Consider the following 12,255-nt stretch of genomic DNA (forward strand, 5'->3'; position numbering starts at 1 on the left):
TCTTGGATAAATGTATCTAGTTATTATTATATTTAGTAAGACACACACTCAGTTTGTTAGGTACACACATCTATAACTAAGCATCTAATACAACCGCCCAACACTAAATTCTTCTTTGAAGATTACAATGTTAATTATTTCAGGTGTTCATTCAATATTATATTTGCCAGCTAAAGTTATAGTGCAAGGTTCGGTTTGAGGGAGAACATTTTGTCCACTGAATTAGTCATATAAGGGTTGACTAAATATCAAAAGTACCTTCAGTTTAATGCAATACTATTGGAACAAACTCCAGCCTCCAAAATGAAAATAGGGTTGAATCAATTCTCTAAAAAAGTTTCAACATTAATGTTAAAACCCACATGAAGGTAGAATTTATTGATGGAATGTTGTATTTGACTGCATTTGTTTAAGAAAAAAAGAGAAAGAAAACTACATTAGAGCATCTTACTTCTTGTGCTGCTCTTCCTTGCGACTTCCCATTGCAGGTGTTGCTAGAAGGGCCCGTACATCCGGGGGTGTCATTGTGTCGGCCAGAAGCGTGGTTGTTATGGTAACCAGACAGGAGGCCGTCCCCCGGCAAGAGTGTCTCTGCCCAGAGCCGACACACGCTGTCCTTGCAGCAGGTGAGCAGAACATTACACACTGCGCCTCTGTTATGAGAGAGGAAGGAAAGGGAAAGATAATGACTAAGGGTTAAGGACGAAGCCTGGAGGGCACTGAACCTGTCAGTGATGATTTTCATCATCTAGTGCTGATGGTACTACTCAAGAGCAAGTCAAAGGAGAAACACCTGTAGTGAGATAAGTTGAAGTAAAGGTCAAAAAGTGAAGATTAGAAAGAGTAGTGATGACACTGGTGACAAAGAAATGTCTGAATCTGATCTCTTCTAATTACAGAATGTGTCACACTGGTTTACTTAGAAGGATAATGTTAACAATTAGAACATGTTAACTATTAGAATATATAAACAAAACAGGTTACCAAAAGGTGGAATAAGAGACGATGAATTATTATGCAATCGATTATTGACAGGCTGTTCTCACTTGTGTCAGCTTAGGTCAAGATGAACCGATTGAGAAAATAACTGAATCCCGGCAGCAGCAACGGGGCTGTGAAATGTGGCCTTCACAGTGTCCATACCTTGGCATGTACTTGCTGGTCTTCCTCCACGAGAAGCCAGTAACAGAGCGGGGATGGGCCAGGTAGACAAAGGAGAAGGCCAGCTCTCCCTGGAAACAGTCACTTGGTTCCGGAGGTGTGAAGAGTCTGGAAACACCCAACTTCCACTTACTGGTGTTGTACCAGACCTTTACCAGGCAGTCATCCTGAGGAGGAGATACAAAGAGGGAGATAATTGATACCATGCTGTCAAATGCCTTTACAAGTTAGAACCATTAGGTTTTAGGCAACAAACACAAAAGGGAGGTACTCGTCAGTTACTTCATAATTATTCTCACGCTTACAGTGTTTTGTCGTATCAATGCGAGAAGGCAAAAAAACAAGAAACACACATGCCTACAAACGTACACATAAACTTCAACAGTAACATAATACTATATATTACTATTTAACTGCTTCTCCGTCTTAATAATCTTTTGCATATGATATTAAAGAACTTGAAATCCTGGTAAACGCTTGACTTACCTGACCAGCAGTAGCAAAGAATTCCCCATCAGTAGAGAACTTCATTAAACTGACTTGAGAGGCCATCCTTCAGACAAAAAAAATAGGTATTAATATTTTGAATAATCAATACTGCTGTTTTTTTAGATATAAAATATGTAGTAAGTAGTGGCAACTGTTTAAGGCTATAATATAAAGAGTATAATACATTTCAATTATTTAATTACATCTAAATGCAAAGTCAGATGTATTGCAATATCGGAATAAAAAATATATAAAATATATTAAGCTGGTTTTACTAAAATGTACATTTAGCACATAACTAAAAATAGAGTTGATAACAAGTTATCTAGTTTGAGTACATTGTGGACAGAAAAAAAAAGGTAAGCAACACCATCACCATCTTAGAGAGGTTTGTAGGGAGCATCATGTGCAGATTTTGTACTTCTCAGTTCTTACTTGCTCTCCCAGATGCACCTCCAGGCAGAATGAGTGTCTCTCATGGTCATTTCTGTCTGCGTTCCCACTTCCTCAGCTTCATCTTTCACTCCATCAACATTAGACCATAACTGGAGGCTACTAGAGCCTGTTAAGAGTGTGCTGCCTGGATACACAAAAACACATTCACGGTCATGACTTGCATCATATCATTTGTAAAACTGAAATAAAATAGAAAGACACATGAAGGTGTATGCTTTTTTTGAGGACATAATTGCATATATTGTTATTTATGTCACATTAAGAGAGCGCTTTAGAGTAACCTACCTGTGGGGTGCCAGGCCAGGTTCCGTACCATAGACTTTAATACAAATTGACCGGTTTTCTGCCATTGGCAGTTCAACTTCTGTACAAAAAAATACAGAAAACATTAAAAAAAAAAAAACTGTGTCACACATTTAACAGATAAAGAAATAAATCATTTATTTTCATCCCTTGTATCAGTAGTTACAACTGCATAAAAAGAACCAACAGTAAAGCTGATCACATGTGAGCCACATGTGATCAGCAGCTATAATACAGGGAACTTCTGCAATGAAAGACGTACTGAGTTGTATTTAATCTTTCCATTCCTTATGACTACTCTTAGACTTCTCTAACAACAGAAGGCCATTCAACACTGACAACAAACCTAGGACTTCTGCACTGACTATGGAACAGGAATAAACAGTAAATGTGACAATGACTGAAAAACCTCATAACATTTCACCAAGAATGTGCATGTGTTTGAAATATTGGCTCTTCCCTGGTGACTTTCCAATGAGTTTGGAGGAACAATATTCTGCTCCATTTCAAATATCAAGAGATCATTGTTGAAAGAGAAAAACATTGTTTTTCAGGATGAACTCAAAACATGCATGACTGTGACTTGAAGATAGCGTAGGAAACTCACAGTCAGTGAAGTGTCTTTTTGATCTGGATGCTGAACAGGCTCAAAGACGCACACAATGCTTCCATAGGAAGCTGCAATCTGTCAACAGGAAAAAAAAGGCAACATGTTAAATACCAAGACATGTTCTCTGATACAGAGTGAAAAGGTTTTAGTGACAACACATTTGCAAAAATCACATATTTCTCCACATATTATATTCAATTTCCATTTCTAAAACCATCAAATTATTGTTATAAATTACATTTAACCTAAAACATTTAAAAAATACAACATTTCGTTGCAAAATTATGGACTGAAATATTACTAACTTATACTTTTGAAGATTAAGACAGTACGTTGAGAATATAACAACCCAGTGTTTAGTCAACATTGACTTATCTGCCGTATGCACACCTCCCATTCATGCACTGCTTAGCGCTAAATGCTGAAGTGCTTTCCATGAGAAGCAATGTTGAACAGACTGAATGGATGAGATTTCTGTGGCAGTGAACACAACTAACAAGCTTAATAAGGTCAGGGTCTTGGATAATACAAGCTGTGTCTCTATTGGGGAAAATAATATGCCGACTGTCACAGAATGAATACCGTGAAAGGAGTGAGTCACACACACCCACACGTGCATCTATTAACACACACACACACACACACACACACACACACACACACACACACACACACACACACACACACACACACACACACACACACACACACACACACACACACACACACACACACACACACACACACACACACACACACACACACACACACACACACACACACCTCTGAGATTCTAAAGAGTGGAGAGCGAAATGTTACAGATCTACTCTGTATTACGTGAGCAGCAAAAAGAAAAGAAAATGAGTTACAAAACACCGAATAACCTTCTTTGTGTAACTATGATGACTAATATTTGGTCAGAGTTTCATAAAAAACCCTAGCTTAGATTTTGCGATTGTATTACCCTGCAAAAAATATTGCAAAAACATTTTAAGCACCAGTGAACCGGTTTCTAACATTTCCATGAACAGCCTGCTGTTCTTGCTCACAAACACTAATGGGTGTCTTTTTAAAAGTTGATTTAATGTCATTAATTTCTGGTGTTAGTGCATGTTGCTCTCTGTCCTCAAAGTATTGCTCTAAATGCAGGCTTTTGAAAACTAAAAATAGGCATTATTGTGAGGGAGTCTCAGACAGAGTTTGAACAAAATAATTTGTTTTGTTTGTCTTGTACTTGAAATACATTTCTCTTAATGACATTAAGCACTGCAAACTTCAACCTGGTTGAGAGCAACATTACATTTAGGGCAGAGGGCCAGTTGCTGTTCTTCTCAGTGATTATGTTATGCTACAATTTGAGTAACGTGTCACAATAATTTATCACAGTCAATTTAGACTGATAAAACCTTGAGTAGTAATTTTGGAAAATATAGGTTTTATTGCAATGGGTCTTTAATACTTTCTACAAAATGCATCTGAAGTGCTTACACACATTGTTATCACTGGGGAGGTGTGCTCAACAATGCTATGTAAACTAAAAGCATTGCAAATATCACAGCGTAAAGAGGGGCAGTGAGGTGGAGCTGGCAAAGACCACGCAGGGGGCATGTGAGGTTACTTCTGACCCAACTGAATTGGATTAAACATCACATGACATGGAGGAGAATGGTGAGGGATTTGGTGAGCAAACTTTCTCTCATTTTAATCAAATCAGGAATTGCTTCCCGCAGTTTTAACAAGACTACCACCATCCTATATTTAAAAATAAAACCAAATAACAGTGATGGGCAGGTTATAATGACTTCAGCCTTTAAAAAAGGTATAGTATGCAACAATTTCCTAAAGAACAATGTAGACTGATACGAAAATACCCTATCTCAATCTCTCACTTATGACCCACTAGAAGTGAGTGGGGGTGTCTGGATCTGCAGAGAACCTGCCCTTTGCTTGTATTTTCTCTTAACTTCCTTTTTTGCTGTGTTTGGGAATTTTTTTGGCCCCAGCTAAGACCCTTTGGCTGTGCAGCCTGTCTGATATCCAGATCGCATCTTTGTAACGCCCCTCTGTGTACCGAGGCTCAAGGTATGTGGCACTCTTTAGTGTCTACATACAAAGGGGCAGAGAAGAGGTTGTTACATTGCAGGGTGCACGTGTTTCTCCTGTCAGTCTCTCTGCTGTGTGGCGCTATACTGGACTGTGTCAGTGACTAAGCGGAGTATTTTACAATGCTGTGTTTACAACGTAACAAAGTTACAACTTCTTATTATTATAGTCATTACAAATGTCCAATGTATGAAGACGTTGTAATCCTGGAATTCTCCCTTTTTATTTGAATGCAGCATCGTCACTCAGTAACTAACAGGAATCGTGAATACAGTGACGACAGTAATATTTCAGGATAAGTTTCTTTGGCTTCCATTGGGGAATAAATTGGCACTATATCAAGCTTGAGTAAGTATAGGAATAACTTTCTCCTTGTAATCACTGCCATGGATATTAAAAGAATACAAGCTAGATGGTATTATTATTAGTATTATAAACAAACTCTGCAGGGATTTAGCGCAAACATTGCGTAGATTCAGATATGACTTTTGCAGTTTTGGAACTGGCTTTTATGGCAGGAAAAATGTCCAAAACTCCAGCAGAAACTTCTGGAGTTTTGGACCTCCAGTAGTTTCTGCCAAAACTCAAAGTTTTTTTTCTAATGTTCACCTCACAGTTTTTTCTGCTTTTAAAAAAAACAGTGAATTACACACTGCCTGTGCTTAGTAAAAATGATGCATAACAATTCTTCATTTTTGCTCCTAAATACTTTTTGCAACTATGACAAGTACAATCTGAACCAGCAGTTCTACATTTAGACTAATCCTATAACAAACTGAAAGTGTATACACAAAGTCATTTTCTTGATGTCTCCCTGTGCTACAGATAAACAAGGAACAAAGCTCCATAAGAAACATCATAGAGGCTGCAAAACATTATCAAATGATTGCAGATGTGTCCCAGATATAAATTACAAAAACATCACAACAAAGCTTTTGTTTGTGGCAACACTTGAACCCATTTTGGGGTCATTAAAGGGATTATAAGTGGCATTACATCAGCAAATGTGCCTGCTGTACCACGACTTGTTTTACTGGGTGAATTTCTTCCTCAATTGAAGTTGATGACAGGAAGCTGAAGTTCATTAAAACAGACTTTGATGTTGCCCATAAATCTCCTCCCTGAAAACATAAGCTGTGAACATTTAATAAGAGAGCTTGCCACTAATGTGCCCTGCAAAACAGACACAATCAATTGAAAATGAAATCTGAGAAGAACAGAGTCCTGGACATTTTAGCAACGTTTCATTAGATACATATGATTCTGCTGACACTGTGAACTGAGCTTGAAAGGAAGCAAAAAGGAGAAGTGTATGTCATTGTGATAAAAAAAACAACACCTTTCTTTGTCAGTGATCTGCCATTTTGCAGTTTGATCTTTTTCAAATCAATTGCATTAAAGGTTGGGTTTGATTTATATTATAGGCATATCCTTCATAGTTTGTATATGGTGGCAGAATTTTCTGTAGCAAATTCTTTATCTTCCATTTATCTACAATATAATATTGACCTCTAATTTAAAAATCCCCATCGAGTTGAAACATTTGAATGTACCTTCCCATTGATTACAGACGCACTGTAAATAGAGCCATTAAATATAAACAAAATTTAAACAGCAATATTTGTGCCCAACAAAAATGAATTGGTATTTCAGGAACATCCCGTTTTGCACATCAGTCTGAGGGGCCCAACATGACAGAACTCCACCACATTACTCTTACCTGTCCACCCTGCAGCGAGCAGTCGACACAGCAGACCTGGATGTTGCCATGTTTGGCCCCTGGGATGATCTGCAGCCGCTCAAAGTCACTGCCCAAAATAACCACGTCACAACCCGACGCATAGGCCTATCGGGAGACAAGAAGGGGAGAGGGATGAAGACGACACTCAGATTCACGCAGAAAGAGTTTGCATGAAGGGTCATTTGAACTTCATTTGCCCTGGAGCCAGTGTCACTGCATCAAACAACGGACGTTTGACAGCTCTGGAGCACGAGCAAATAAGATTAGAATTCAATGCTCTATTTCTGTGGCTCTCACATGAGCTGTGATTCACTGTGACTCGGTCTCCTTCACAAGAGGACGGGCGAACAGAAATAGTTCTCCTATTGATCCACTCTCTGGATAGCTTTGCAGTAGTATCTCAGAGTTGCCATTGAGATCACAGAGTGCAAAAGCAAATTCAAATCACACGGTCCTAAAATAGTCAGGACTTCCTGGAGTAGAGGGAAGTGCTTTTGCATAATCTAAAAATGACATAGCAGTTAACACAACACAATAACATAGGCTACATTATCATGCAATTTTAAACTAGCATTGATAAAATAAAGCATTTGATCAAGTTAACACATCCCTATCTGGTATAGGTATGAGCTCTTTGTGGCCTTTGTGGGACAAAGACAATGAAGTCATAAATACACATGAATTGGCAAAGGCCTCAGTCTAAAGCTCTTTTTTATATCACGTGTGTATACAATTTTTTTTTTGTATAAGTAGCCCAGACGTGGATCAAGAGTTTATTTATAAAACAGTGCATAGGATCCCACAAAAACAATTGCGTGCAAATGGGGTATTGTACACACAGTAAAAATATTCTGATTCATTAAGCCTTGTGAAGGTTTATGCGTAGATACGAGCCTGCTGATCGATGGTTCTATATGGTGAATAGCGGCAAGTACCGAGAAGAAGACCAAGAAAATAAATTCTTAGACACAGATATAGAGGTGCTTGTGGGTGAGGTTGTCCCTGAGCTCTTGTTCCATTTACATAGTCCTCGCAGTCCATCTAAGCACTACACAATACAAGTCACCCCACAGTATTTAAATGTTTATACTACCAATACACTGATGGTTTCCCGAGTGGTCGCTACAATCAGCGGTATACCCCACCAAGTTTGACACAAATTATTTAAGTTTTGTTTTGGAAAACTTGGTCTGTGATACAATAAGGCCTCGTAATGAGGATGTGTGCGTTACAGAAAAAAAAAAAACAGTTTTCAGTTTGTCTACGTATACTGAATCGCTTTAAAACAAACAATAAAGGAATAAAGTCATTTTATTGATTAAAAAATAAACGATAACTCAAACCACACTTTGTGATGTATGCACTGTATTAGAAAATATTAAAACCACTGACTATGTTCTGTAATTCTTCTGTGCCATTTGATGTTATCTTGGATTTTTACAAACAAGGATGAGAATTTCATGAACTGCGGTGCGCTCCACAGCTGATCGCATGTGTCTGTAGTCCAGCAGAGAATGTGATGGTGCAGGAAGCGCTGATGAAATACTCCCACCTTAAAAATATATATATTTTGAGAGTGGTAGTTCTGAAGTGTAAAATGTTTCTTTTAAATAAGGTGTAAAACTCAACGTTCTTTCTTTTTATGCAAAATGACAGGAGGCCAGGGTCGAGTGAATAACATTCAGGGCTTAGCCTGGACCTCTGTCGGAGGGGTCCTCACCTGGCACTTTCTTTAATTAACAAGCCATGTTAGTCTATTTTGATGTTTTTGATATGCACTCAGGCACCTTATTGACAATAAAAGTGCAACAAAACATTCCCAATGTGAATCTATTTATTTTCATTGTGATTCTTACCGTGAATGGCACGTTGTTGAAGCTCCCTACAGAGAAACAATTGTCTCCGGGGTTGACAGCTCCTGTGAGGACCTGATGGAGATTCATGACTCTTATTTATAGTCCCCTTTTGTTCCTTTCTCCTCTCTGCCTTCTCACAACACCCTCCCACTCCAGGTGAGATTCATGGGAAACCATGGGAAGGACGTGTTCATCTTCGTCTGTAGCCTTTGATTTCACTTCAGCGTCTCTACGGGCTTGCTGTAGGGAAGAGAGGAAGACAAAAACAGAGGTGTAAACAGAAAATGTTTTGGTTCAGTAAGCATCAAGCCTTGAGCATGATATTAACTCCTGGATATTAACTGCAAATTGATTCAACACTCAGCATGTGTGATGTTATTAAGGAGGAAACAGATGATCTGCGTATTGTTTCTGTTTAATTACATTGTGTGCATAGAGATCATCAAGTGGTCATAAACCTTTTCTGCACCAGTCGGAAAACTGCATGAAATTTATCTCACAATGGAACCATTGCATGAAAACATACTGGTAGTATTTGTGAGAGGCCTCGCTGCAAATAAGCATCAAACCTATTCAGCACACAGACATCTGAAAAGCTCATTTGATCTTGGTTGCTTATCTCAAAATCCATGCCACTTGTGTCAGCTGGTTATCATCAAGGGTTCTTTCACTGCGAGTCAAACGTAGTCAGCTTCTTTATTGACAAACTAATTAGCATGTATAGGAGCTGGAATGACCACCAGGTAAAAAAACAGCAAGGTAAGTATGGGGGAGGGCTTTTTAGGGAGCTTAAAAAACAAAAAACAAGACCTAGGACAAGAAAGGTGATGCTGTAGTAGCATCAGCTTTTGTTCAATGCCCAGGTGGAAATGATTGTCATGTGTATTTAATAAAGCGGCCACTGTGTGACTGCCATTGCTAGACACATTTAGTTAAGTCATTATGTTGGGTTTTAGACTGATTCTATACGATTTTAAAACTATAAGGCAGTTTAAGCATTACAATTTGAGAAGTTTTGAGTGGGTTTCCACAGATAACACCAGCACTGTCTTATGCATTATTTACTGCAAGTACAGTATTTCACCCGTTTGCTGCTAGCAAAGCAAGTCCAACAGACATTAAAAAGACCATTATTAAAAAGGGTGCAGAGCAGGTGTCAGTGAGCCAAGTGAATCACCACCATCCAGGCTTACTTACACCTTTATTTCACTGCAAGTCCGGTTGGTCTCCTTTGTTTCACAACTGGTTTTACAGTGTTTGTCCACTAAACTTTGTTGCAGGAAGAGATGCACCGACACTGATATGGTGATCGGACCAACACTGAATTAAATAGCTGAATTGAGACAATTGGACGATCTGGTATTGGATACCACAACTAATACAACTCAGTGCATTTATATCCATGTGTTCATTTGTTAGATTTCGTTTTAGAAAGTTAAGAAGGCAATGCTTAAGTAAAGCCTGATGTTAGCTTACACATGGACGTATCATCCCAGTAGTGCTTATTAATTCAACACTGGTATAGGCCCATGTCCAAAGCCAAAGTATCCCATGGGTGGTCAGTCGAGGAAACTAATATACACAAAATAAATAATCCACATCACCTCTCAAAAAGCCTTAGACTTCAGGTTAGCTACATCTCACTTTTGGGTACATAACTTATTATCATTTCAAACGTTACATCACACTATAATATATTTTCAAACAAGTAGAAAACAATGTAAAAAAAATGTGGTCTGCAACATTGACACAAAGTGACATTTAGGCTATTTTATGGAGAACATGTGAGGCATGTCCTCCGTGCTGTGGCGACTCACGTGATAGCGTTTCACACGCCAGCACTCACAACACACCGATGACACCGCGTCTGAGTAGCCCCGTGTCGGCCGTGTACATCAGACACACCGCTGGTGGACTGTCCCAATGGCTTTTGAGCAAACACTTCATACATTAGCTCACGTTCACTACCCGTTTTCAAGACGTCCAATCCTGACGCTAACTTAGCTGTCAAGTTTAGCTAGCTAGCCATCTGCAGTGGAGTTTGTAACATAAACACTGTAACACGACCAGTGTCAGGGACAGTACTGCTCTACTTACCTTGTTTGGATACTCTGTAACGTGTCCTGTAGGCACAGCGATAACAAATACCCCCCAAAAGCTCCTGTCTCCCTCCAATGTTAAACGTTACGTATCCTTAGTTAGCTGACGTTAGCGCGCTCTCTTAGCGAGCTCCTGAGCTAGGAAGCTAGCTGCAGCGTAAGGTCTCTTATGGCACACATGCAGCGCCTGACAATCTCTGCTATCTAAGACGAGCCGCTATAGAAACACTTCTCGAAGTGCTAACCACAAGAAGGAGCCAACATCTCCCCAAGGTTAGCAGATAAAACGCTTCCAAGGGGGAAGCTTTTCCTTATGTTGAAGATGTGTCATGATTATGACCGTGTCGCTGCAATGCATTCTGGTCCTTGTAGTTGCGTTGTGACATCAGCGCATGATCGGCTTGGCTCCACACCTGCATACAGTAAAGATAACAAAAGAGAGGTTCCACATTTTGTTTTCGTTGTTTTTCTTTTTACACTATGTAATGTCCAAAGAATGTTGTGGGTGTAGACCTAGAGGTGTGGCTGTGTTGAAGTTTATTTACTGTAGCCTTTGTGAATGAGGAGGACCTTGCTCAACCTACCTAACCTGACCTTGCCCTAATAATAATGGAATGGATGTATAATCTGATTAAACCTGCTGTATAATTAAAAGTTGTACTCAGGTACAACTGTGACCACACCCACCAGTGATGTAGTGGTGTACTGACACACCCTGTGGTACATTTTTGCATCACCACAGTCAGGTGGTATATACGTATGAATGTGTCTAATATTTCCCTGCAAACTTAAAACATCCCTCTCATAGCAGCAATCACAGTGAGCGACACACAGTTTAAATGTGTCTGATGATTGTAGATTCAAGTGTTAGTTTATTATCCTACACATGTACTATGTTTCTGTGTCAGTAATGCTCGCTTAACTTCTTGTTGAGGGCCAAGACACTTTGATCACTGCTGGACCGCCACTAACACTTTGATTTTCAACCTCTAACTTTTTCATGTTTTTTAATTATATTCCACAATGTTAATATCGGAAGTAAATTCAATCTAAACATATCTTTTATTCCCCATTCTTGTCTGAGATGAGGGATAGAGATGTGGTTGAAAGTGTATGAGGTCCTTGCATTATGTTTACATAACCACAGGGTGTCACTGTTGCTCAATGCACTGGACTCCAGTTGATAATGACCACTCCAAATGGTTGAACTGGAAAATATTCCTGATCTAATGATTGGATATTATATACGAATTATTTTTTTCACGGTATTCCTGAATGTATTTAACCTTCTCCTACATAGAAGCACGTATACATATGTGGAATTATTACTTTATTGATCAAAAATTATACACTGAATGGCTGTTATTAAGTTGACTGAAGGGTGGCTCTTAGTCTTGCAAATATGGTCAAACTCCTTAATGCAATATAACAATTAAT

The 12,255-nt window shown here is 38.9% G+C and overlaps 1 protein-coding gene across 2 annotated transcripts in view; it reads right to left on the minus strand.

Annotated features, from left to right (window-relative positions):
• LOC129101747 (dmX-like protein 1) overlaps window positions 1–11,127 on the minus strand; it is a 51,312-nt gene extending 40,185 nt beyond the window's left edge. For both annotated transcript variants that reach the window (XM_054611657.1, XM_054611656.1), the window contains exons 1-9: window positions 10,817–11,127; window positions 8,720–8,959; window positions 6,843–6,968; window positions 3,017–3,094; window positions 2,392–2,470; window positions 2,086–2,230; window positions 1,648–1,714; window positions 1,144–1,328; window positions 452–653 (exon numbers count right to left, since the gene is read on the minus strand). In XM_054611657.1, the coding sequence (XP_054467632.1) occupies window positions 452–653; window positions 1,144–1,328; window positions 1,648–1,714; window positions 2,086–2,230; window positions 2,392–2,470; window positions 3,017–3,094; window positions 6,843–6,968; window positions 8,720–8,806 (969 nt within the window). In that variant the 5' untranslated portion in view covers window positions 8,807–8,959; window positions 10,817–11,127. The remainder of the gene's footprint in view (window positions 1–451; window positions 654–1,143; window positions 1,329–1,647; window positions 1,715–2,085; window positions 2,231–2,391; window positions 2,471–3,016; window positions 3,095–6,842; window positions 6,969–8,719; window positions 8,960–10,816) is intronic.
• Between the last annotated feature and the right edge of the window lie 1,128 nt (window positions 11,128–12,255).

This window comes from Anoplopoma fimbria, chromosome 13 (assembly GCF_027596085.1).
Source record: "Anoplopoma fimbria isolate UVic2021 breed Golden Eagle Sablefish chromosome 13, Afim_UVic_2022, whole genome shotgun sequence".
NCBI classification, from domain to species: domain Eukaryota; kingdom Metazoa; phylum Chordata; class Actinopteri; order Perciformes; family Anoplopomatidae; genus Anoplopoma; species Anoplopoma fimbria.